Genomic DNA, 27619 nt, shown 5'->3' with positions numbered 1-27619 from the left:
TGTGTGTCACTATGAGATTCATTTATATGTTACCGTGAGAATCATTTTCTTGCAGGCATTTACAGGAAATTGACTGAGCCTTCACTCCTGCCAGCTCATGCTCCTCACCCTCCCCCATCATTTTATTTTGCCTCTCCCCTCTTCCTTTCCAGTCCTGACGAGGGGCCTCGGCTCAAAAAGGTTGACCGTTTATTCCTCTCCACTGATGCTGCCTGACCTGCTGAATTACTCCAGCATTTTGTGTGTGTATACAGAATCTGCAGAACCGCTGAGCACATCTACACAGAACACTGTCACAGGAAAACAGCATCCATCATCAGAGATCCCCACCACCCAGGACATGTTCTCTCCTCGCTGCTGCCATCAGGAGGAAAGTACATGAGCCTCAGGACTCACACAACCTGGTTCAGGAACAGTTATTACCCCTCAACCATCAGGTCCCACACCACCAAGTTCAGGAACAAGGAACAGATATTATCCTACAACCATCCGGTCCCACACCACCAGGTGTAGGAACGGTTATTACCCCTCAACCATCAGGTCCCACACTATAAGGTTTAGGAAGCTCTTACCCCTCAACCATCAGGTCCCACACCACCAGGTTCAGGAACAGTTATTACCCCTCAACCATCAGGTCCCACACCACCAGGTTCAGGAACAGTTATTACCCCTCAACCATCAGGCTCTTGAACCAAAGGAGATAACTTCACTCAACTTCACTTGCCCTGTTATTGAAATGTTCCCAGAACCTATAAACTCACTTTCCAGGATTCTTCATCTCATGTTCTCAATATTTATTGCTTACTTATTATTTATTATTATTATTTCTTCTTTTTGTATTTGCATTGTTTGTTAACTTCTGCAGTCTAACTGAATGCCCTAGTTGGTGCGGTCTTTCATTGATTCTGTTATGGTTATTCTATAGATTTATTGAGTATGCCCACAAGAACATGAATCTCAGGGTTGTATATGGTGATGCAAATGTTCTTTGATAATGATTTTCTTTTCTGGTCTGATCATAACAAGAATACTGGAGAAGCTGGAGAAGACCATTCAGCCCTTCAAGCCTGCTGTACCATTCAGTAAGGTCAGGGGTGATCTTTTATCTCGGAGCTACTTTGTGATGTTGAGCTCGGTGTCTTTGGGGACTAGGCACAGTGGAGGGGAATACAGCCTGACACAGATCAGCAGTGATCGTACTGAATGAATGGCTCAACGATAGCATAGCGCTTAGCGTAATGCTTTACAGCGCCAGTGATCGACTCTCGCCAATGTCTGTAAGCAGGTGGTTCATTCTCCCTGTGACTGTGTGGGCTTCCTCTGGGTGCTCTGGTTTCCTCCCACATTCCCAAAAAAATCTATGCGTTCGGATTAGTCGGTTGAGGCCTTGCTATGCAGGCACCAGAGGCATGGAGGAACTTGCAGGCTGCCCCAGCACATCCTCGGACTGTGCTGGTCATTGACGCAAACAACACTGTAGTGTTTCAATGGTAGACTTGTGACAAATAAAACTAATCTATTTAATCTTAGAATGACAGGGCAGGTTTGAGGGGCAGAATGGCCTAGTTCCTGCTCCAATTTCCATAGCCCATATTCTCTTAACATCTAAAAACCTACTGATCTCTGCTTGAATATAGTCCATGACTGAACTTCCACGGCTGCCTTGCTTAGAGAATTCCAAAGATTCACTACCTTATGAGTAAAGAAATTTCTCCTCATCTCCTTAGACTCAGAGTCATAGAACACTACAGCACAGAAACAAGCCCTTTGGCCCATCTAGTCTGTGCTGAACCATTATTCTGCCTAGTCCCATTGACTTGCACTGTGACCATAGTCTTTCATTCCCCTCCCATCCATGTACCTGTCCAAATACTCGCGCTAACAGCTCATCCTGCACTCTCACCACCTCTGTGAACATATGCACAGATACTCACCCTTAGCATGTGCTTCTCACTCACCTTCTCATGCCTCTTCATCAGCTGTAGTCTCTGTAGTGAGAACTGTTCCTTCACCTGCTGCTTGAACAAGTGATACTTCTCATTTAGATGTCGTTGCTCAACGTCCCAGACCACTTCCTCACGATCTAATGTTGAAACAGTTTTATAAAACATTATAAAAGATTTTTAAAAAGCCAGTTCAACATTAAAAGATTAGTGTTGTATATTTAATATTTCAATAATATTTGAGTAATCTTGTGTACATATACTGTATATATAGGTTGATTAAGCATTCTTGTTCCTTTAAATAATTAATTACGGGTTATATGTGTAAATACGTGAACTGCATATGTTATCAGTACGACACGTGCGCACCTCGCTTAAAGTAGACTCGAAGTTGGACCTGCGTTTCGGACTCTCGTGTCTTCCTTTGCGGTTACAAAACATGACAGTTAGTTTTATTTGTCTGTCCCAATGGACTCACTTTCAAGGATTCTTCATCTCATGTTCTTGATATTTATGGCTTATTTATTTATCATTATTTCTTCTTTCTTTTTGTATTTGCACAGTTTGTTGTCTTCTGCACCTTGGTTGAACGCCCACGTTGGGTGGTCTTTCATTGATTCTGTTATGGTTATTATTCTGTAGATTTATTGAGCATGCTCTCAGGAAATCCCAGAGTAGTATGTATTGACACACATATATATACATATATACATACACACACACACACACACACACACACACACACACACACACACACACACACACACACACACACACACACACACACACACACACACATATATATAGTACTTCGGTAATAAATTTACTGTGAACTTTGAAACATCGAAGCATACGGTGAAATGTGTCGTTTGCATCGACAACCAACACAGTCTGAAGATGTGTTGGGGACAAGTGTCATCAGTCTTCCGGTGCCAAAATAACATGCCCACAACTGACTAACCTACTAACCCTCACGTCTTTGGATTGTGGGAGGAAACTGGAGCACCTGGTGACGTGACCACCATGTGGTCAAGTGGAGAATGTTCAATCAGCGGCGGGAATTGAACCCAGGTGACTGGTGCTGTAAAGCGTTAGGCTACCATGCTGAAGGTTGCTTTTGACATGTCCACATGTGGACATTTTGCAATAGTGTTGAAAAGTCACAGAACTGAGAGAGAGGAGTAATAATTTGCCTGGATGTTTCAGATCTGGGGAGGTGGTGCTGACAGGGAGACTGTATAGCATTGGAGGTTTCAGACTGGGGTACTGCTTCCTCAATCATGACTACCAATTCATCCCCGTTACAAGTGAGAAATAAATACAAAAATCTGTGTTAGTTTGAAGCTCTATCACGCAACATTCACTCAACATCGTTCACACTCGAAGGCAGCAATAGTCTCAATGCCACATGCAATTTTAATTTGTCACCAGAGTGATTTTTAACATTTGTCAATCAACGAGTGATGCGGATTTACATGTGGTCTTAAACGTCCTCACCTCTCTTCAGCTGTTGCACTTTCATCAGCCGCTCAAGATCAGTGGAAGATATTTTTGACTTGCGCTGCCGAACGATCTTTTGCAAGGCCTCATTGAGCTTCTGCTGTTGTTTCTGAATGAATTCTTGCTCCTGGTAAAGGAAAATCCCAAAGTGACTTACGGTCAGTCTCTTGCATTGTGATGTTAGTTACTGTCATAAAGTGGGGAAATTGTAACAACAATAGCACAGAAAAATATTAAAGGTTTCACACGTTAGGTTGTGAGTGTGAATGGAGGCACGCTGAGGTGTGAAGAGTAGTCTGAATCACAGCCTTAGAATTCGTACTCTGCATTGCGAGTTAACGGAACCCCAGCCCTCTTGCTCTATTATATCCTCTCGGGATGGAGAGCTGGGCTGAGAAATGGTAGATGGAGTTCAATCCGGCAAAACGTCACTTCAGAAGAAGGACAAAATTGAAGGCAGAGTACAGGGACCTGAAGAAAGGTCTCGGCCGATAACATTGACTGTTTATTCATTTCCATAGATGCTGCCTGAGCTGCTGAGTAACCCTGTGTGTGTTGTACAGGGTTAATGGCAGGATTAACCATATGACAATTACAGCACAGAAACAGGCCATCTCGGCCCTTCTAGTCCGTGCCGAACTCTTGGCCATTCTGTGCCCGTGTGTTATGATCTTATGTAAGGAACAGAGGGATCTTGGGGTCCTCAACCTTGTGATACAAGACACTATTGGATGTTGTTAATGTGGGATGCTGCAAGGCTGGTTCACTGATTTATTGGTGGGTGGCGAGGGAGCTGCGTGGCCTCGGCTGCAGTGAGGACCAGGCCTCAGGCCGCAGTGTTGCCTGTTTATAGCTGCAAAGGAGAGAGGTGTTGGAGTCCGTGCGCTTCACAGGAGGCAGCGTGGCGTGGCGTCCAGGTTGGAGTCAGTGCTGCCCCCAGTGTTCACCCAGCAGAAGACAAGCTGTATTGAGGTCTATATTCATTAAACATTGGACTACAGGTTTCCCCTACTATCTGAAGGTAGAGCGTTCCTATGAAACCGTTTGTAAGCCGAAATGTCATGAAGCGAAGAAGCAATTACCATTAATTTATATGGAAAAATTTTTGAGCATCCCCAGACCCAAAAAAATAACCTACCAAATCATACCAAATAGCACATAAAACCTAAAATAACACTAACATATACAAAGTAGTAAAAGCAGGAATGATATGATAAATATACAGCCTATATAAATTAGAGATATTGTATGTATGGTGTAGTTTCACTTATCAAAATTGGAAAGACAGCCTGCCAAAATCGATTTGGAGAAAAAAAATTGGCACGTACACGCATGTGCACGTACACGCCTACACACGTACACGCATACGCACATACACACATGTGCACACAACTGCTCACACAAGGCTTCATGGTCATGGCAGTCTTTCTTGGGGTTAACACACGTATAAAGTGGGCATCTTTTTTCGTAAAAGCGAAAATCCACTTTGGTTAGCGAAAACAAGTACTATTGTAGGTCTTTTGTAACAGCGAACTGTTGTAAAGCGAACGTTTGAACAACGGGGGCCATCTGTATATTTTTTTGTGTGACTGGATTTTACTGATATCTTACATGTGCTTGCTATCTTATACGTGCTACATGTGCCTAGTGCTGTGTATGACTGTTAGTACTGTGTTTTGTACCTTGGTCCCTGAGGAAAACTGTTTCGTTCGGCTGTATTGATGTGTGTGAGGTTGAATGACAATTAAACTTGACCGTTCAAGGTGATAGGGTGGTGAAGAAGGTGTATGCTTTGTTGGCCTCATTAGTTTGGAGGTTGAGTTTAAGAGCTGCAAGGTAGTGTTGCAGCTGTATAAAACCCTGTTTAGACCACACTTGGAATATTGTGTTCAGTTCTAGTCACCTCATTATAGGAAGGATGTGGAAGCTTTAGAGAGGGCGCAGAGGAGATTTACCCAGATGCTGCCTGGATTACAGAGCATGTCTTGTGAGGAGAGGTTGAGTGAGCCAGGGCTTTTCACCTTAGAGTGAAGGAGGATGAGAGGTGACTTGATAGAGGTGTACAAGATGATAAGAGATCAAATGCCAGAGCCAGAGACTTTTTCTAGGGTGGAAATGGCTAATATGAGGGGGTATAATTTTAAGGTGATTGAAGGAAAGTACTGTATAGGAGGGGCTTCGGAGTTAAGTTTTTTTCACTCAGAGTGTAGTGGGTGCATAGAACCTGCTGCCGGGAGAGGGGTGGTAGAAACAGATGCTTCAGGGACATTTGAAAGAATGCTAGATAGGCTCATGGCTGAAAGAAAAATAGAAGTCTATGTGAGAGGGTTTGATTGATCGTTGAGTGGGTTAACAGGTCAGCACAACATCGTGTACTGCACTCTGACTCTATGGCATGGGATCTGACCATAGCAGGACCCTCATCACAGTACAGGAGCCATTCATGGTACTAGCCAAATGTGGTACAGGGCTCAGTCCTGAGAAACCCCCAGCACAGGACCCAACTCTGCAGTTGACCCAGTCACATCATAATGCTCAATGGTAGCATGGGGTATGACCAGGCCCCGACCACAAGACCATAACAGATAGGAGCAGTATTTGGCCATTCAGCCCATCAAGTCTTCACTGCCATTCGATCATGACTGATTCATTTTTCCCTCTCAAACCCATTCTCCTGCCTTCTCTCTGTAACCTTTGATGCCCTTACTAATCAAGAACCTATCAACCTCTACTTTAAATATACCCAATGACTTCCAGAGATTCACCACCCATGGCTAAAGAAACTGCTGCTCAATCTCGGTTCTGAAGGGACTTTGTCCTTCTATTCTGAGGCTGCCCCTGATCCGAGACTCTCTCACTTTCACACCGTGGCCCCATTATGCAACCATTCGTTTCCACAGTGCCAATTTCCATTAAGCGTCAGTTCAATTGTGATGTATAGCTTCAAGTGGATAGACAGAGACTTCTTCCCAGCGCAGAAGTAACTAATATGAGAGGGCATAACCTTAAGGTGATTGGACGGAACTATAGGGGGTGCAGAGATTGTTTAAAATTTTTTTTTTACAAAGAAAGTGGTGGGTGCATGGAATTCCCCATTTAATGGCATTGGTCCATGGCATAAAAAAGGTAGAGAACCCCTGTGGTAGAGGCAGATACATTAAAGATGTTGAAGATAGGTACATGGATGATAGAAAAATTGGGGGTTATGTAGGAGGGAAGGATTACATTGATCTTAAAGAAGACTAAAACGTTGGCATAACATTGTGGGCCGAAGGAACTGTACTGCGCTGTCTTCTTCTTCGATTGTCCATTGGAATCCGATGACGATGTCCACTCCATTAACACTGAGATCTTTGATGACTATACAGTCCTAACCTGGACCCACAAGCTCTATTGCAGGTGGGACATGTATATGTGGTAATGGTGGTAGTGATGGCAACCATGGCTGCATTTCTCCTGGCTCTCTTCTGCTGTCTTCTGGTTGTTCTTTCCATCTCCAGAATACGAACCCCGTCCCTACACAGCTGTCGCCAAGTGTTACGGTCAGCAGCAACATCCTCCAGGTCCTCGGGTCTGATCTTGCACTTCCTTAAAGCATTCTTCATCTGATCCTTATTGTGCTTCTTCGGCCCTCCAGCTGAGCGTCGACCATGATGTAGCTGGCCGTATAATGCTCTGTGGGGTAGCCGACATGGGGGCATCCTTATCACGTGCCCCAGCCACTGCAGCTGACGCTGGGTGATCATGGCCTCAATACTTCTGCAGTTGGTCTTTACAAGTATTTCAGTGTGAGGCACCCGCTCACACCAGGTAACTCCCAGGATGCGCTGAAGGCAGCTTATGTGGAAGTTCTCCAAGGACTTGATGTCTTTCTTGGAAGAGGACAGCGAGGCTTTGAGAAGAAGTGCGGCGGCGGCCATTTTCAAATTGCTTCTCAGATCGGAGTTCTGAGAGGCGGGACTGCGCAGGCGCGTGAAGGAGGCCTGGGAAGGAGGGAAGATATAAAAAGGAGAGAAGGAGTGAGGCAATTCTCTTTTGGAAGAGGACAGCGAGGCTTTGAGAAGAAGTGCGGCGGCGGCCATTTTCAAATTGCTTCTCAGATCGGAGTTCTGAGAGGCGGGACTGCGCAGGTGCGTGAAGGAGGCCTGGGAAGGAGGGAAGATATAAAAAGGAGAGAAGGAGTGAGGCAATTCTCTTTTGGAAGAGGACAGCGAGGCTTTGAGAAGAAGTGCGGCGGCGGCCATTTTCAAATTGCTTCTCAGATCGGAGTTCTGAGAGGCGGGACTGCGCAGGTGCGTGAAGGAGGCCTGGGAAGGAGGGAAGATATAAAAAGGAGAGAAGGAGTGAGGCAGTTCTCTTTTGGAAGAGGACAGCGAGGCTTTGAGAAGAAGTGCGGCGGCGGCCATTTTCAAATTGCTTCTCAGATCGGAGTTCTGAGAGGCGGGACTGCGCAGGCGCGTGAAGGAGGCCTGGGAAGGAGGGAAGATATAAAAAGAACGCAGCATTAAGCAGCGGGCAGCTTCATTTGTGGGCAGCGGAGTGAGCCGGGAGCAGAGTGTAGGGCTTGGGCTCAGAGGGCTTAGGCGAAAGAGGGCACAGTAGGCTTATCTTTTAGTTCTCCTTGTTATTTTCAGTTATTCGGGAAGTATGAGTGTGAGGGCAGCTTGTTGTTCTCGGTGTCGGATGTGGGAGATTCTGGAGTCTCCGAGCCTCCCGGACGTCCACATCTGCGCCAGGTGCGCCGAATTGCAGCTCCTGAGGGACCGAATTAGGGAACTGGAGCTGCAGCTCGATGACCTTCGCCTGGTCAGGGAGAGTGAGGAGGTGATAGAGAGGAGTTACAGGCAGGTGGTCACTCCGGGGCCACGGGAGGCAGATAGGTGGGTCACGGTCAGGAAGGGGAAGGGGCAGGTACTAGAGAGTACCCCAGTGGCTGTACCCCTTGACAATAAGTACTCATGTTTGAGTACTGTTGGGGGGGACAGCCTACCTGGAGGAAGTGACAGTGGCCGGGCCTCCGGCACAGAGGACGGCCCTGTAGCTCAGAAGGGTAGGGATAGAAGAAAGAGGACCATAGTAATAGGGGACTCGATAGTCAGGGGTTCAGACAGGCGGTTCTGTGGAGGTGATCGGGAGTCCCGGATGGTAGTTTGCCTCCCTGGTGCCAGGGTCCGGGACGTTTCTGATCGCGTCCAAGATATCCTGAAGTGGGAGGGTGAGGAGCCAGAGGTCATGGTACATGTAGGTACCAATGACATAGGTAGGAAAGGGGAAGAGGTCCTGAAACGAGAGTATAGGGAGTTAGGAAGGCAGTTAAGAAGAAGGACCGCAAAGGTAGTAATCTCGGGATTACTGCCTGTGCCACGCGACAGTGAGAGTAGGAATGGAATTAGGTGGAGGATGAATGCGTGGTTGAGGGATTGGAGCAGGGGGCAGGGATTCAAGTTTCTGGATCATTGGGACCTCTTCTGGGGCAGGCGTGACCTGTTCAAGAAGGACGGGTTACACTTGAATCCTGGGGGGACCAATATCCTAGCGGGGAGGTTTGCTAGGGCTACGGGGCAGACTTTAAACTAGTAAGATGGGGGGGCGGAAATCAATTTGAGGAAACTATGGGAGAGGAGGTTAGTTCACCAGTAGAGCAAGTAAGTAGACCGTGTGTGAGGGAGGACAGGCAGGTGATGGAGGAGGGATGCGCTCAGCCCGAAGTTGTAGGGGAGAAGAAAGAAAAGGATAATAAATTTGAATGCATTGCTAGGGATGAAAAGAGAGGAGGAGGTGGAGAGTATCTTAAATGTATCTATTTTAATGCTAGGAGCATTGTAAGAAAGGTGGATGAGCTTAAAGTGTGGATTGATACCTGGAATTATGATGTTGTAGCTATTAGTGAAACATGGTTGCAGGAAGGGTGTGATTGGCAACTAAATATTCCTGGATTTAGTTGCTTCAGGTGTGATAGAGTAGGAGGGGCCAGAGGAGGAGGTGTTGCATTGCTTGTCCGAGAAAATCTTATGGCGGTGCTTTGGAAGGATAGATTACAGAGCTCCTCTAGGGAGGCTATTTGGGTGGAATTGAGGAATGGGAAAGGTGTAGTAACACTGATAGGAGTGTATTATAGGCCACCTAATGGGGAGCGTGAGTTGGAAGAGCAAATGTGTAAGGAGATAGCAGATATTTGTAGTAAACACAAGGTGGTGATTGTGGGAGATTTTAATTTTCCACACATAGATTGGGAAGCTCATTCTGTAAAAGGGCTGGATGGTTTAGAGTTTGTGAAATGTGTGCAGGATAGCTTTTTGCAACAATACATAGAAGTACCGACTAGAGATGGGGCAGTGTTGGATCTCCTGTTAGGGAATGCGATAGGTCAGCTGACAGATGTATGTGTTGGGGAGCACTTCGGGTCCAGTGATCACAATAGCATTAGCTTCAATATAATTATGGAGAAGGACAGGACTGGACCTAGAGTTGAGATTTTTGATTGGAGAAAGGCTAACTTTGAGGAGATGCGCAGGGATTTAGAGAGAGTGGAATGGGTCAAGTTGTTTTATGGGAAGGATGTAATAGAGAAATGGAGGTCATTTAAGGGTGAAATTATGAGGGTACAGAATCTTTATGTTCCTGTTCGGTTGAAAGGAAAGGTTAAAGGTTTGAAAGCGCCATGGTTTTCAAGGGATATTAGAAACTTGGTTCGAAAAAAGAGGGATGTCTACAATAGATATAGGCAGCATGGAGTAAAGGAATTGCTCGAGGAATATAAAGAATGTAAAAGGAAACTTAAGAAAGAGATTAGAAAAGCTAAAAGAAGTTACGAGTTTGGTTTGGCAAATAAGGTGGAAGTAAATCCGAAAGGCTTCTACAGTTATATTAAAAGCAAGAGGATAGTGAGGGATAAAATTGGTCCCTTAGAGAATCAGGGTGGTCAGCTATGTGTGGAGCCGAGGGAGATGGGAGAGATTTTGAACGATTTCTTCTCTTCGGTATTCACTAAGGAGAAGGATATCGAATGGTGTAAGGTGTGGGAAACAAGTAAGGAAGTTATGGAACCTATGACAATTAAAGAGGTGGAAGTACTGGCGCTTTTAAGAAATTTAAAAGTGGATAAATCTCCGGGTCCTGACCGGATATTCCCCAGGACCTTGAGGGAAGTTTGTGTAGAGATAGCAGGAGCTCTGACGGAGATCTTTCAGATGTCATTAGAAACAGGGATTGTGCCGGAGGATTGGCGTATTGCTCATGTGGTTCCATTGTTTAAAAAGGGTTCTAGAAGTAAGCCTGGCAATTATAGACCTGTCAGTTTGACATCAGTGGTGGGTAAATTAATGGAAAGTATTCTTAGAGATAGTATTTATAATTATCTGGATAGACAGGATCTGATTAGGAGTAGCCAGCATGGATTTGTGCGTGGAAGGTCATGTTTGACAAACCTTATTGAATTTTTTGAAGTAGTTACGAGGAATGTAGACGAGGGTAAGGCAGTGGATGTAGTCTATATGGACTTCAGCAAGGCCTTTGACAAAGTTCCACATGGAAGGTTAGTTAAGAAGGTTCAGTCGTTAGGTATTAATGCTGGAGTAATAAAATGGATTCAACAGTGGCTAGATGGGAGATGCCAGAGAGTAGTGGTGGATAATTGTTTATCGGGATGGAGGCCGGTGACTAGCGGGGTGCCTCAGGGATCTGTTTTGGGCCCAATGTTGTTTGTAATATACATAAATGATCTGGATGATGGGGTGGTAAATTGGATTAGTAAGTATGCTGATGATACTAAGGTAGGAGGTGTTGTGGATAATGAGGTGGGTTTTCAAAGCTTGCAGGGAGATTTATGCCGGTTAGAAGAATGGGCTGAACGTTGGCAGATGGAGTTTAATGCTGAGAAGTGTGAGGTTCTACATTTTGGCAGGAATAATCCAAATAGAACATACAGGGTAAATGGTAGGGCATTGAGGAATGCAGTGGAACAGAGAGATCTAGGAATAACAGTGCATAGTTCCCTGAAGGTGGAGTCTCATGTAGATAGGGTGGTGAAGAAGGCTTTTGGAACGCTGGCCTTTATAAATCAGAGCATTGAGTACAGAAGTTGGGATGTAATGTTAAAATTGTACAAGGCATTGGTAAGGCCAAATTTGGAATATTGTGTACAGTTCTGGTCACCGAATTATAGGAAAGATATCAATAAATTAGAGAGAGTGCAGAGACGATTTACTAGGATGTTACCTGGGTTTCAGCACTTAAGTTACAGAGAAAGGTTGAACAAGTTAGGTCTCTATTCATTGGAGCGTAGAAGGTTGAGGGGGGATTTGATCGAGGTATTTAAAATGTTGAGAGGGATAGATAGAGTTGACGTGAATAGGCTGTTTCCATTGAGAGTAGGGGAGATTCAAACGAGAGGACATGATTTGAGAGTTAGGGGGCAAAAGTTTAAGGGAAACACGAGGGGGTATTTCTTTACTCAGAGAGTGATAGCTGTGTGGAATGAGCTTCCTGTAGAAGTAGTAGAGGCCAGTTCAGTTGTGTCATTTAAGGTAAAATTGGATAGGTATATGGATAGGAAAGGAGTGGAGGGTTATGGGCTGAGTGCGGGTAGGTGGGACTAGGTGAGATTAAGAGTTCGGCACGGACTAGGAGGGCCGGAATGGCCTGTTTCCGTGCTGTGATTGTTATATGGTTATATGGTTATATGATGTGATGGCTGTAGGTTACCCAAGCTTCACGGCTATAAAGGAAGATGGTGATGCTGTAGTGTTACACACCCACACACACACACACACACACACACACACACACACACACACACTCACACTCACACTCACACTCACACACACACACACACACACACACACACACACACACAAAACATCATGAATGCAACAGCAACTGTGACTCGTGCAGATGCTGTCTATGATCGTAAAGGTAATCTTCAACAATTTTCCATGAGCGAAAACTGTTAAAGCAATTTCTTAAAGACTAGAATGTCTGGCCATAGTAGGCATTTTAGTGTACCTAAAATGGCTGAAATACATTTTCTGGACAAATTCTACAGACATAGAACATAGACAGTACAGGCTCTTCAGCCCACGATGCTGTGCTGACCTTTCAGCCTACTCTAAGCTCAATTAAATGCTTCCCTCCTATATAGCCCTCCATTTTTCTACCCATGTGTCAATCTAACGTATCTGCCTCTACCACCATCCCTGGCAGGACTTTCCACGCACTCACCACTCTCTGTGTAAAAAACACCTACCTCTGACATCTCCAGCCCCTCAACTTTCCTTAAAATTATGCACCTTTGTATTAGCCATACTTGGGAATTTTCGATTCAACGATTCAAAGCACATATGCAGTATACAACTCTGAGATTTGTCTTTTCACAGACAGCCAAGAGCAAAAAGAAAACATCAAATACCCAATGCACAAAAAAAGAAGAAATCGCACAAATGGCAAACAGAAGTGAAAAACACAGAATATAAAACATCAAGTCATGAAGTCATTGAGACAGTCTAGGAACATTCCGTTCAGTCTAGTGCTGTGTCATTGACTGACTACAGGCCGCACAGCCAGCCCGCCTTGATCAAAATCGCAATAAAATAAAGGAGTGCCAGAAACCAGACGCACATCATAACATGAACTACAGAGTATATTCGACAAACAATGTTGATGAAACCTTGCCCAAGACGAGAGAGAGAGAGAGAGAGAGAGAGAGAGAGAGAGAGAGAGAGAGAGAGAGAGAGAGAGAGAGAGAGAGAGAGGGAGGGAGGGAGAGGGAGAGGGAGAGGATGAGAGAGACCAGTCAAATGGGGCAGAATTGAGGATTCTTACATCTAACTCACTGTATATCTAGTCTAGTACCTGATGGCAACTGTTGTAGTTGAATAGAAAATAATTAACAGTACTGAAATTGATCTTACCTGCTTCTTATCCTTCAGATTCCGGCACTGCTTGGCTAACTCCTTTGCTTGTTCAGCTTTCAGCTTTTTTGCCTCTTCTTGCAGTTGGCTGGTATATTCTATCTCCAGCCGATCGATAGTCTGTCTACAGTTTCGCTCCAGGTTCTCAATCTCCTGATCATAGTAAAGCTTCTTGTTCTGTTCAGGCATAACCAACACAGACAAGTCACAGAAGCCTGGAAAGCTCTAAGTGTGAATGTGAAATTGCACTTTTCACTTCTCCGTACTTCCTCTTTCTCACCTCTAGCGCAACGCCACCCTTACCATCATTTCCAGCTCAATCTGCCGGAACATCTGCTCTCGCTGTTGCTGCAGTTTCAGGTCGAGCTGAGCCTGTGCTCGCTGTTCCTCCTTCTGTAGCAGTCGAAGCTCCCGGAGTTCCTGGCGCCTGTGGGTAATCATCGAGTTCACTTGAGGCTTCACCCATGTTAACACAGAATGGCGTTTTGGCCATAGGTAATGGGGAAACAATGAGTAGCAGTGTGCAGTAGAGTACCTATTGTAGGATAACTGGCTAATGGCATCTTAAATTAAATCGGTGACAGGAAATTAAATAGGATAGTGTGTTTCAATATTTCCTAAAATTCATCAAAAATCAAAAGAGCATAAAATGCTGTACACTTTTTTATGTATTGTACTGTACTGTTGCTACAAAACAAATTTCATGACATATGAATCAGAATCAGACTTAATATCACTGGCATATGCTGATAATGTTGCTATGGTGACAATTTTCATGGCATCTGTCAGTAATATTAATCCTGGTTCTGATTCTAAGTCTGATGTATGACACAGAAACTGGCCACTCAGCTTGATCTGCTGATTTGTAGGATTCCGTGATTAAAAGGATTGAAAGGAGGATGTGGGGAGTGTTAGAGAATATCCTGGACTTAGGGTGTATAGCAAAACATTAACTTCAGCCACCAATCTTCAGATCTGAATATGGACTGTAGATTAAATTTAAAATGCAGCTCTGAACAATGGGTTCCGAAGAGCAGTTAATCAGAAGACCAGAAAATGCTGATTTAACATATATTTGTTTGCCTGTAGTGTGGGTGTGAAGATGGAGGTGTGAAGGTTATATGTAATTTAAAGGCAGCATTGTAGATATAGTGTAAATATATAGACTTGTCCTTTGATATTTAGCATATAAAATGTCATGTAATATTGGGCTGAACAGGTCTCTTCCTCCGAAAGGGTCGCAATATAATGCTTGCTGTGTCTCATTTTGTTGAATAAAAGACTACTTCATATCTACCAGCTACACCTTTCCAATGACTTAGTTACATTACAAGAGGGAGGGGTAGGGTGGGGAGAAAGATCTGATGGACGATGAAGAGAGTGGAGTTCGAATTGCAGTGAACTCTTACCTGGCTGACCGCATGTCTTGGTCCTTTTTGTCATCCTTGCTTACAACCTTTGACGTTGTGACGCTGACTTCCACTCCATCCACTACAAACTTCCGGGTCTTCTTTAATGTCATTCTTTGCACGGGTCGAACCTTCAAACAGGAAATATATTCACAAAGCCCATGAGACATTTCTGTTACAATGCTATCAAATGTTAATTTCCCAAATTATTATGTTACTAAGTTTATATTGCTTGTAATCCATTTTCTCTCAGTGCCTGGTACCCACTGCGGGGTTGCCGATGAGGTGGAAATATTATGTGATTAGGGCTTTTCTGTTTGGAATGAAGGAAGACAAGAGGTGACTTGATAGAGGTGTGTAAGGTAATAAGAGGCATGGACAGAGTAGATAGCCAGGGACATTTTCCGGCTAAGACCGCTTTCAAGGTGAGTGGAGGAAGGATTAGGGGGATGTCAAGGGCAAGTTGTTTTTTATTCTGAGAGTGGTGGGTGCCTGGAACACATTGCCGGGGGTGGTGATAGAGCCGGATGCATTAGGGGCTTTTAAGAGACTCCTAGATAGGCACATTGATGACAGAAAGATGGTGGGCTATGCAGGAAGGAAGAGATTGATTAATCATAGAGTAGGTTAAAAGGTGGGCACAAAATTATGGGCTGAAAGGCCTCTAGTGTGCTGTACTGTTCTGTGTTTGGTGATTGGGAGTTGCTGAGTAGGGTGTGAATGGGATGGAGCTAAGGCTCCATTTTAGGGTTAAGGTACAGATCAGTTATGATTTTGGTTACAAAAGGTAGTGGATTCAGCCCAGTCCATCATGGGTAAAGCCCTCCCAACTATTGAGCACATCTACATGACACACTGTCATAGGAAAGCAGCATCCACCATTAGAGAAGCCCACTACCCAGGCCCTACTCTTTACTCACAGCTGCCATCAGGTAGAAGGTACAAGAGCCTCAGGACTTGCACCCGCAGGTTCAAGAACAGTTACTATCCCTCAATCATCAGGCTCTTGAGCAAAAGGGGATAGCTACACTCACTTGCCCATCCATTGACATGTTCCACAACCAATGATCTCACTTTGAGGACTCTATCTCATTACCTCATGTTCTCATTATTTATGGCTATTTATTTATATTTGCCTTTGCACAGTTTGTTGTCTTCTGCACTCTGATTGATCTTTTAGTGATCTTGTTACAGTTGCTATTCTATAGATTTGCTGAGAATGTCTGCAGGTAAGTGATTCTCATGGTTGTATAAGGTTATTTATACTTTGATAATAAAATTTACTTTGAACTTTTGAACTTTGAGATTGAGTTTGGAATGGGTTAGAAGGTTGGCATGGCATTGAGGGCCGAATGGCCTGTGCTGTGAGGTACTCTTCTGTGCTCCGTGTTCCATGTTCTCTCATCCCTTGCATCTTACTTCAGCATGGATTGTTGAGCCTAATATTTGGATACTTCTATCATATTATGTAACTAATATATAGTTATATAACTGCTCCCTGCTCCCGGAGGAAGGTTCCTGCATTTAAAAGGTCTCTCTCTTTCTCTCTTGCTCAAAGCTGCCACAGGATGGTGCTGGAGAGCTCTGATTAAAAAAAGATGTCAACCTGAAATCTTAACTCTGTTTCATGTTGCAGTGTTTGCTGAGTCCTGTGTGGCCGATGTAGTTCTTGTTGCAGTCTCCACACTGGTGATCCTGCACGCCACATTGCTTTTGTCAGTTGTCTTTACTTTTCAACTCGTTTACGGGAACACAAACTGGCGGTACGGAGACATGATTCACTGTCTCTGATCTCGGTACACGAAGACCGAGAAGGACGTCACTTTAACTGGGACCCTGTCAAGGTCCTGGCGCAGGCAAACACGAAGCAGGCATGATAATTTTTAGAAGTGTGGTTCACTTCTGATAACTCTGTAAGCAAACATATCGACATAAATGCCACCTACAAACCCCGAGGAGCCAAAGAAGTGTGAGCCAATAGAAGTCAAGGGTCAACTGAAGGAGTAGCCAGTCAGGACGAGGCAAGTGAATGGGAGGTGACCTGAGCAGTGAGACCACTTGCAGAGAGAAACACCAGCAACTGCACTCTGAGAACGTCACCTCGACCGGTGATGAAACATCCGCACGCTAATTGCCAAGCTCAGCAAACACCGCAACATGAAACGCCCCAACCCCAGCTAACAATATTCATCACCATCCTCATCTTAACTCTGTGTGCGTCACCATGAATGCAGACTGACCAGATGAGTACTTAGAACACATCTTATTTTTAGTCTGGATGCTCATCATCCATAGGATTTGACTTTATGTTAATCATTTAAACTCTGATCTATGTGTTTAAAGTGGGGTTTTTTTTGCTTTGGGCTTGTTTACTCTTATTGCAATGTATAGCACTGAAAGTCGGGAATGTTTGAAATGATAATTAAATAATCAATCAAATCAGAATATTACTTACCCCTTCTTCAAATTCCTTAAACTGCCGCTGGAAATAAAGATAAATAGACAGTCATTCAGGTCATTGTGCAACAGTTTCTTCCCCCAAGCCATCAGAATCCCCAATACTCAGAGTCTAGACTGACATCTACATCATTTATTATTATATTGTAATTTGTCCTCTACTGTGCCTATTGTCTTGTTTATTAATTATTGTACTGCCCTGCACTATTTTGTGCACTTTATGTCATCCTGTGCATGTCTGTAGTTTAATGCAGTTTTTATGTTGTTTTACATAGTCTAGTGTAGCCTTGTGCTGTCTCACATAGTCTAGATAGATAGATAGATAGATAGATACTTTATTCATCCCCATGGGGAAATTCAACTTTTTTTCCAATGTCCCATACACTTGTTGTAGCAAAACTACTTACATACAATGCTTAACTCAGTAAAAAAAATATGATATGCATCTAAATCACTATCTCAAAAAGCATTAATAATAGCTTTTAAAAAGTTCTTAAGTCCTGGCGGTAGAATTGTAAAGCCTAATGGCATTGGGGAGTATTGACCTCTTCATCCTGTCTGAGGAGCATTGCATCGATAGTAACCTGTCGCTGAAACTGCTTCTCTGTCTCTGGATGGTGCTATGTAGAGGATGTTCAGAGTTATCCATAATTGACCGTAGCCTACTCAGCGCCCTTCGCTCAGCTACCGATGTTAAACTCTCCAGTACTTTGCCCACGACAGAGCCCGCCTTCCTTACCAGCTTATTAAGACGTGAGGCGTCCCTCTTCTTAATGCTTCCTCCCCAACACGCCACCACAAAGAAGAGGGCGCTCTCCACAACTGACCTATAGAACATCTTCAGCATCTCACTACAGACATTGAATGACGCCAACCTTCTTAGGAAGTACAGTCGACTCTGTGCCTTCCTGCACAAGGCATCTGTGTTGGCAGTCCAGTCTAGCTTCTCGTCTAACTGTACTCCCAGATACTTGTAGGTCTTAACCTGCTCCACACATTCTCCATTAATGATCACTGGCTCCATATGAGGCCTAGATCTCCTAAAGTCCACCACCATCTCCTTGGTCTTGGTGATATTGAGACGCAGGTAGTTTGAGTTGCATTTGTGTTGTTTCATGTAGCACCAGGGTCCTGGAGCAACCTTGTTTCATTTTTACTGTGTACTGTACCAGTGGTTTATGGTCGAAATGACAATAAACTTGACTTGACTTGAAATAGTGCAAAAAAACCAGTAGCGTAGTGGTTAGCACAACGCCTTACAGTACCAGCAACCCTTGTTCAATTCCTGCTGCTGTCTGTAGGTGCCAGTGTTGCAGATGAACAGGGGAAACTATGGAGCCATGAGGGAGGAGCTGGCCAAAGTTGACTGGACGGATAGCCTAGCAGAAAAGACAGTGGAACAGCAATGGGAGGTATTCTTGGGAATAATGCACAAGGTGCAAAATCAGTTCATCCCTCAGAGAAGGAAGGATTCAAAGGGGGGAAAGGGGCCACAGTGGTTGACAAAGGAAGTCAGAGATTGCATAGCATTAAAAAAAAGGAAATATGACAGAGCTAAGGTGAGTGGGAGGACAGATGATTGGGAAGTTTTTAAGGAACAACAGAACTTAACTAAAAAGACAATACGGGGAGAAAAAATGAGGTACGAACGCAAGCTAGCCAGGAACATAAAGGAAGATAGCAAAAGCTTTTTTAGGTATGTGAAGAGAAAGAAGATAGTTAAGAACAATGTTGGGCCCTTGAAGAATGAATTGGGTGAAATTGTTATGGGAAACAGAGAAATGGCAGAAGAATTTAATGAGTACTTTAGATCTGGTTTCCCTAAGGAAGACACAAGCAATCTCCCAGATGTATGGATGGGCCAAGGACATAGGGTAACAGAGGAAATGAAACAGATTGACATTCGGAAGGAAACGGTGATGAGAAGACTGATGGGACTGAAGGCTGACAAATCCCCAGGTCCAGATGGTCTGCACCCTAGGGTACTAAAGGAGGTGGCCCTGGAAATTGCGGATGCATTGGTAATCATTTTCCAATGTTCCTTAGATTCAGGATCAGTTCCTGAGGATTGGAGAATGGCTAATGTTATCCCACTTTTTAAGAAAGGAGGGAGGGAGAAAACAGAGAACTATCGACCTGTCAGCCTGACATTGGTGGTGGGAAAGATGCTAGAGTCCATTATTAAGGATGAAATAGTGGCATATCTAGATAGCAGTGATAGGATTGGGCCGAGCCAGCATGGATTTACCAAGGGTAAATCATGCTTGACTAATCTGTTGGGAGTTTTTCGAGGATGTAACCAGGAAGTTAGACGGGGGAGATCCAGTGGATGTAGTGTACCTCGATTTTCAGAAGGCACTTGATAAGGTCCCACATAGGAGATTGGTGGGTAAAATCAAAGCTCAGGGCATCGGGGGGAAGGCATTGACATGGATAGAAAACTGGTTGGCAGATAGAAAGCAAAGGGTAGCGGTGAATGGGTGTTTCTCGGAATGGCAGGTGGTGACTAGTAGGGTGCCACAGGGCTCGGTATTGGGACCACAGCTGTTTACCATTTACGTTAACGACTTGGATGAAGGCATAGAAAATAACATCAGCAAATTTGCTGATGATACTAAGCTGAGTGGCAGTGTAACATGTGATGAGGATGTTAGGAGAATTCAGGGTGACTTGGATAGGCTGGGTGAGTGGGCAGATACTTGGCAGATGGCGTTTAATGTGAATAAGTGTGAGGTTATCCACTTTGGGAGTAAGAACAGGAAGGCAGATTATTATCTGAATGGTGTAGAGTTGGGAAAGGGAGAAATACAAAGAGATCTCGGAGTCCTTGTTCATCAGTCACTGAAGGTGAATGAGCAAGTGCAGCAGGCAGTGAAGAAGGCTAATGGAATGTTGGCCTTTATTACAAAGGGAATTGAGTACAAGAGCAAGGAAATCCTCTTGCATTTGTACAGAGCCCTGGTGAGACCACACCTGGAGTATTGTGTACAGTTTTGGTCTCCAGGGTTAAGGAAGGACATCCTGGCTGTAGAGGAAGTGCAGCGTAGATTCACGAGGTTAATTCCTGGGATGTCTGAACTGTCTTACGCAGAGAGGTTAGAGAGACTGGGCTTGTACACGCTGGAATTAAGGAGATTGAGAAGGGATCTGATTGAAACATATAAGATTATTAAGGGATTGGACAAGATAGAGGCAGGAAATATGTTCCAGATGCTGGGAGAGTCTAGTACCAGAGGGCATGGTTTGAGAACAAGGGGTAGGTCATTTAGGACAGAGTTAAGGAAAAAACTTCTTCTCCCAGAGAGTTGTGGGGGTCTGGAATGCACTGCCTCAGAAGGTAGTGGAGGCCAATTCTCTGGATGCTTTCAAGAAGGAGCTAGATAGGTATCTTATGGATAGGGGAATCAAGGGATATGGGGACAAGGCAGGAACCGGGTATTGATAGTAATTGATCAGCCATGATCTCAAAATGGCAGTGCAGGCTCGAAGGGCCAAATGGTCTACTTCTGCACCTATTGTCTATTGTCTATTGTCTCTCTCCATGTCTGCATGGGCTTCCTCTGGTTTCCTCCACAGTCCAAAGATGAACTAGTTGGTAAGTTAATTGGTCAATGTAAATTGTCCCATGATTAGGCTAGGGTTAAATCTGGGATTTGCTGGGCTTAAGGGCTAGAAGGGCCTATTCCGTGCTGTATCTCAATAATAATAAGAAAAGTAGTAAAATATTAACATTTGTACCTGGTGGTGAAATTCATCTCCACTGCAAGGGTGCAGCCTATCTGATTCAAGATCTTCAGCGGAAGGATATTTGTCAGAAACTCTTTCTCCATTCTCTCCCTGTGGTGATTGTTTAACCAATGGTGGAGTGACTTCAGAGGCATCACAAGATGTCCTCTCCCTTTCTTGTAGCTTTATGGTTTCTGTGCAAGCATCCAGCTCTGCAACCTTAAAAAACAGACACAAAGTTACTTGTTGGACTCTTCTCCTGTATGTTCATAGGCTGGGCTCACTGGCCCACACACAGCCCTGAATGTTCACAAGTGACAAATGGGAGTTTCTGCAAAGTTTACTCTGTAACCATCCGTCTCATTCATAAACTTTGGAGAAAGCCAAGGATCCACAGTTTGAGGCAGTGTCCCTGTTTAAATGAACAGGGAGATGATAGGTCAAAGAGAAGAGTGAAAGTGATGGGCAGTTCCTCACTGAGGTCTCAAGGGATCAGAAAGAGAGATTTTGCAATTATGTTTGAATTTTATACTGTGAGGATGAGAGGGGTGGTGATGGGGAGGCTGGATGGAGAAGAACACTGAGAATGAAGAAGGGAAAGACTCAGAGGCACACTAACTGTCGATAAAATAGAGGAAGAGGCAGAATGTGGGTGCTAGAGTTATCAACCATGGTAGTAGTAGTGCAATCATTGGAGTCGAGTTTGATGTTCTCCTAGTGGGTTTGGTTCCGAAGTGGTTTGTTCTCCTATGATGTTGGGTGGTGTTCCCCTGTGGGGTTTGGTTCCAAAGGGGCTTGTTCTCCTATGATGTTGAGTGTTGATCTCCTAGGGGATTTGGTTCCTAATGGGTTTGTTCCCTATGCTATTGGGTGGTGTTCCCCTGTGGGGTTTGATTCCAAAGGGCTTTGTTCTCCTATGATGTTGGGTGTTGATCTCCTAGGGGGTTTGGTTCCTAATGGGTTTGTTCTCCTATGATGTTGGGTGGTGTTCCCCTGTGGGGTTTGGTTCCAAAGGGGTTTGTTCCCTATGCTGTTGGGTGGTGATCTCCTAGGGGGGTTTGGTTCCTAATGGGTTTGTTCCCTATGATGTTGGGTGGTAATCTCGTAGGGGGGTTTGGTTCCTAAGGGCTTTGTTCTCCTATGCTGTTGGGTGGTGATCTCCTAGGAGGTTTGGTTCCTAACAGGTTTGTTCCCTATGCTGTTGGGTGGTGATCTCCTAGGGGGTTTGGTTCCTAACGGGTTTGTTCTCCTATGGTGTTGGGTGGTGATCTCCTAGAGGGTTTGATTCCCAAGGAGCTTGTTCTCCTATGATGTTGGGTGGTGTTCTCCTGTGGGGTTTGGTTGGTCCTCAGGTGCCTGTAGAGTCCGATTGGGATCGACATATTCCAGTGCAGTAGTCAATCCTAACTCACTGGCAACAAGTTTGTCTGAAACTAGACTAATGTGAGTTCAGGACCCATTCACTTGACCCCAACATAAAATCTAGGTAGACTCTCCAGTGCAGCAGAGTAATCTTTGTACTGTTGGAGGTGCCATCTTTCAGATCAGACGGTAAACCATGGCCCTACCTGACTCCTTAGCTAAATACAAAAGATTCTTCAGTCTTCAGTCTTCCTCAGGTTAAGGGTTGATACTTATTTCTCAACCAAAATTGCCAAAACAGATTATTTAGATATTATTGAAGTGTTGTTAGGGGGAGCTTGCTATTTTCAGATGACATGCCCCACTTTCTACATGACACTTAAAAGTTCTCCATCCTCTAGAGATTCCAGAAAATCTTAGATTGAGGAAGTTATATTGTGTGTTGTGCTTTTAAATTGCAGAGAATTCTATCTGCTCCCTTCCTATAAAGTAGAGCAATACACACAAAAAGCTAGAGGAACTCAGCAGATCAGGTAGCATCTATAGAGAGGAACAAACTGTTGACGCTTCGGGCTGAGACCCTTCATCTGGACTGATAAGGAAGGGGGAAGAAGCCGGAATAAGAAGATGACAGGTGATAGGTGGAAAAAGGAGGAATCTGATGGTAGAGGACAGTGTACCGGAGGAGAAAGGGAAGGAGGAGGGGCACCAGATGGAGCTGATGGGCAGGTGAGGAGAAGAGAAGGGAAGAGGCGAGTGTTCCTATGATGTATTGTCTGACATAAATTTTTCATTCTTTTGTAAACTCTACCTTATTTTGAGGACCTGTGGAAGTTTTATATTGCTGGTCACAAGCAGCATCTTCGGCCGATGCTCCCGACACATCATTTCTCTTGCTCTTTTCTCTCTGACAGTGTTCTTCCTGGCCTCTCTGATTATCAGGCGGCTCTTCCTTCTTCCCCAGATCACCATTTCCAGATCCATTCTCTGCAGCTGGAGGGTTGAGCCCCTCGGAGGCACCCCTTCCTTCAGCATCGTGAACAGAACCTCCCCTGATGCAAGCACTCTCTACTTCCGGCAGGGGTAGTGTGATTTCTTGCTCACATTCTTTAGAGTTACTGACCTCGCAGGCTCTTTCGTTCACTATTACCAAGTCTATCAGTTCATTTACTAGGCATGCTACTATGGCAACAGCATCACTTTGTTCTGGCACATTTTCTTTCTCTTTAATTAAAGAAATCTCTGCCTCCTGCGCATGGTCTTTGTTAACTGTTTGAGTAGTGTTTGCTCTATTTTCGGTAGTTTGTGGTATCACAGATTCACCACAGTTTAATTGCTTATGTCTTTCAACCTTATAGCTTTCTCCATCTGCATGTGAAACCTCTGTTGAAGACTGTGTTTTATTCACTTCAGGAAACTTTATTGCATGGTTCTCTGCCTCATTGCACCGCATCGATTGATCAGAAATTTCATCCTCTGCTCCAGAGGGCAGCGTCTCAGAAGCAGCCTCTCCACTGGGCTCTTCTGAATGATTCTCCATAAAATTTATTAACTTATCATTTACAAGTACCAAGTTGTGTGCTACTTCCTTTAACTCATCTACTTGATGAATCTCAGGCTCCGTGCTCATGAGCAGAGATAACCCAGAGTCTTCCTCACTCTTTGTTGTATCTTCAGATGGTTCTGCATCATCATCATTATGAACACAGTCAATAGCTGAAAGGGACTGAGAAAGTGCCTTATTTTCCTTGCAATCCTGTTCATGTTCCTTGCACTGTGAGGGAGTGTCCATTACATCCACATCAGGATAAGATTCACAATGCAAGTTGCATGTCTCCTCATCCTTCAATGTAGTTGTTTCAGGTTCTCCAGGTCCCAGGGAGAGAACAGCAATTTCTTCTTCTCTTGAATCAATGTTGGTTTCTTCAAATGTTTCTGTTTCTGCTGGGATCTCCTTTGGAGGCACGATATTTTTCTCCAGTATCATGGAATTTTCCACTTGGACAAGCTTTGCAGTTGATTCTGTGCTTTGGCTTAATGGGTCCATTGGTGTCCTTAACACTTCTATCCCGACCTCCTCAGATACTGGCACATCATCTGTTTCTGTAACATTCTCTTGTCGCAATTGTGAAGCGGATTCTGTCTCTAGCTTCTCATTGCTTATCTCTTCACCCTCTGGTGTCCCGCTGGGTGTTACATCGTCACAATCTTCACATGTGGATTGTACTAGCTTTTCCAGATTAGTCTCCAGGTCTTTGCTCTCCACAAGTTCATTTGAGGTAGCTTTTGGTTTATCATCATTTTGTTCCTTTTCACTTTCGTTGATATTATTTCCTTTTAGTTGTATTTCAGTTGACTCTCCCAAATGTATCATAAGCTCATTACTTGTCACTTCTTCACCTTGATTAAGACTGACCATGAGGGTAGATCCAGCAGTTGGTGTTTCCAAATGAACCTCTTCATCTATCACAGCCAGTTGCTGATGCTCAGGTGGTTTGCAGTCAGGTAAATCCACACCTACCTTCACCTCACTATCATCTAGGGACTCTCTTAATTCAGCAGAATTGGCTTTATCTTCTTCTGCATCATTCAGGGTTGCCTTGGCATCTTGACTATTGTCAACAGACCAAACACACTCTGGCTGTTCCTCCAATGCTATCTTAGTGATCTTGATTGGCTGTTCTTCCTCCTCATTTTGTGCGTTAATGGAACACGGATGATCTGTAGAGATCTGGAATCAAAATAAATTCAATACACTATGTGAAGCAATAGGGAAAAATGTGTGGAAGTAAACAGACTATTAGACATAGGATATGTGGGCTGAATTAGGCCAATCAGCCCATTGAATTTGCTCCACCATTCAACCATGGCTGATATTTTTAACCCTGTTGTCCTGCCTTCTCCCTGTAACATATTTTGTCTTCTTTTGCACATTGGTTGTTTGTCAGTATTTGTTTATGTATAATTTTTCATAAATTCTATTGTATTTCTTTATTTCCCTGTAAACACCCTCAAGAAAATGTATCTCAAGGCAGTACGTGGTGAGATATACATACCTGGATAATAAATTTACTTTGACTTAACCCTTAACTTCCTTAACAATCAAGGACCTACCAATCTCTTCCTTAAATGACTTGGCCTTCACAGACCTCTGTGAGTTCCATCCACAGATTTGCCACCCACTGGGTGAAGAGTTTCTTCAAGGAGTGTTGCCTCAAAAAGGCAGCATCCATCATTAAAGTCCTCCATCACTCAGGACATGCTCTCTTCTCATCGATACCATCAGGAGGAGGTACAGGAGCATGCAGACACACACTCAAATATTCAGGAACAACTTCCTCTCTGCTATCAGATTTCTGAATGGACCTTGAACTCACGAACATTACCTCACTACCTTTTTAATTTTTAATTTTGCACTACTTATTTAAATTAACTATTTACTTATTTAAACAAACTATTTTATATAGTTAAATTAATATGATATATAATTTATATAATATAATATACTGTATATGTTATATATACATATGTAATTTCATGACATATGCTGGTGATACTAAACCTGATTCAGATCCATCACAACTTTACTCTGACGCTGGGCCCTCGGACCCAAAGGGTCCAGAGGACAGACATTAAAGTTTGAAAGGTAATCCAAACATTTTGCTGGTTATGTGAGTTAAAAAAAATGTGAGTTACTGTTGCCTTCCTGTTAGCTTGAACCAGCTTGGCCATTCTCCTCTGACCTCCCTCATTAACAAGGAGGCTTCACCCACAGAACTGCCGCTCACTAGTTTTTTGTTTGTTTTTTTGTGCCCTTCTCTGTAAACTCTAGAGACTGTTGTGTGTGAAAATCCCAGGAGATCAACAGTTTCTAAAGATACTCAAACCACCCTATCTGGCACCAACAATCATTCCACAGTCAAAATCACTTAGATCACATTTCCTCCCCAATCTGATGTTTGATCTGAACAACAACTGAACCTCTTGACCACATCTGCATGATTTTATGCATTGAGTTGCTGCCACATGAGTGGTTGATTAGATATTTGCATTAATGAGCAGCTGCCCACTGAGTGTATATTGCATAATAAATTAAGCTGTTATTGTTACAGTTTACTAATGACAACCCAAACAAAATGGGCTGAGGGTCTGTTTCCATGCTGTATTATCTGTGACTATGTACCAGTACCTCCTGTTCTTCTTCCTTGCCCTCTTCGATCTCTTCCATAACCTCTGCCTTGGCTTCAGCAATCAGCTCTCGGACCGGCTTGTTGCTTGTTACAGAAGCCATGAATGGATGCTGAAAGAAACACTCATTTTAATTAAACAGCAGACACAGGGAGCTAAGATCAGCCAGATGTTCTTCAAAGAATCCTTCACTTCTATTGAGAAAATCAACATCTTTGATGAGGGCCTTTCACTACACAATCAGGGGTCCTCCATTTGTGGAAATTCTATCAGGAAGTGATTATTGAGTACTCATCATTAATCTGAGAAGCACTTCATAAACACTGGAGATTCTGCAGATGCTGGAAATATAGAGTAACATACACAAAATGCTGGAGGAACTCAGCAGGTCAGGCAGAGTCTTCGGAAGGGAATAAATAGTCAATGTTTTGGGTCGAGACCCTTCATCGGGACTGGAAAGGAAGGGAGAAGAAACCAGAATAAGAAGGTTTGGGGAAGGTGGAAAGAGTACAAGCTGACAGGTGATAGGTGAGACCAGGTGAGGGGGAAGGTGGGTGGATAGGGGTGAGGGTGGATGTGAGAAGTTGGGAGGGGATAGGTGAGACCAGGTGAGGGTGGATGTGAGAAGCTGGGAGGGGATAGGTGGAACAGGAAAAGGACTGATGAATAAGGTCTATTATTGTTTTCACACTATAAAAGAACTTCCTTTAAGATATAGCTATGTCAATACAGCCTGTGGCCACTTCCTGTACCTAATAAAGTGTCCTGCTGAATGTTCTTAATAAGTGATTCATTTTCCTTTTACCTACTTCATCAAACCTCAACAGAACAAAAATATTGGAAATGGAATTGGAATATTATTTATTGAGATATAGCACAGAGTAGGCCCTTGTCCACCTGTACCTATTGGCACATTATTGGCATTTGTACCTGGACACAGTGAAAGGCTTTTGTTTGTGTGCCATCCAGACAGATAATTCCATAAACTATAACACATAGGAGCAGAATTAGGCCATTCAGCCCATCGAGTCTGCTCCACCATTCCATCATGGCTGAATCATTTTCCCTCCCAACCCCATTATCCTGCTTTCTCCCTGTGACCTTTGATGCCCAATCAACCCCCACA

At 43.9% G+C, this 27619-nt stretch overlaps 1 protein-coding gene across 1 annotated transcript in view; it reads right to left on the bottom strand.

Moving 5' to 3' along the window:
• The window catches only part of LOC140735825 (STE20-like serine/threonine-protein kinase), an 82196-nt gene that overhangs the window by 9361 nt on the left and 45216 nt on the right, over positions 1-27619 (bottom strand). Inside the window, exons 8-16 of the mRNA XM_073061339.1 lie at positions 26495-26605; positions 23117-25036; positions 20956-21162; positions 17216-17242; positions 14761-14891; positions 13655-13778; positions 13352-13528; positions 3441-3570; positions 1959-2083 (exon numbers count right to left, since the gene is read on the bottom strand). Of these exons, the coding sequence (XP_072917440.1) occupies positions 1959-2083; positions 3441-3570; positions 13352-13528; positions 13655-13778; positions 14761-14891; positions 17216-17242; positions 20956-21162; positions 23117-25036; positions 26495-26605 (2952 nt within the window). The remainder of the gene's footprint in view (positions 1-1958; positions 2084-3440; positions 3571-13351; positions 13529-13654; positions 13779-14760; positions 14892-17215; positions 17243-20955; positions 21163-23116; positions 25037-26494; positions 26606-27619) is intronic.

The sequence above is a fragment of the Hemitrygon akajei genome, chromosome 1 (genome assembly GCF_048418815.1).
Source record: "Hemitrygon akajei chromosome 1, sHemAka1.3, whole genome shotgun sequence".
Taxonomy (NCBI): Eukaryota; Metazoa; Chordata; class Chondrichthyes; order Myliobatiformes; family Dasyatidae; genus Hemitrygon; species Hemitrygon akajei.
This window is presented reverse-complemented; position numbering and strand designations above follow the sequence as displayed.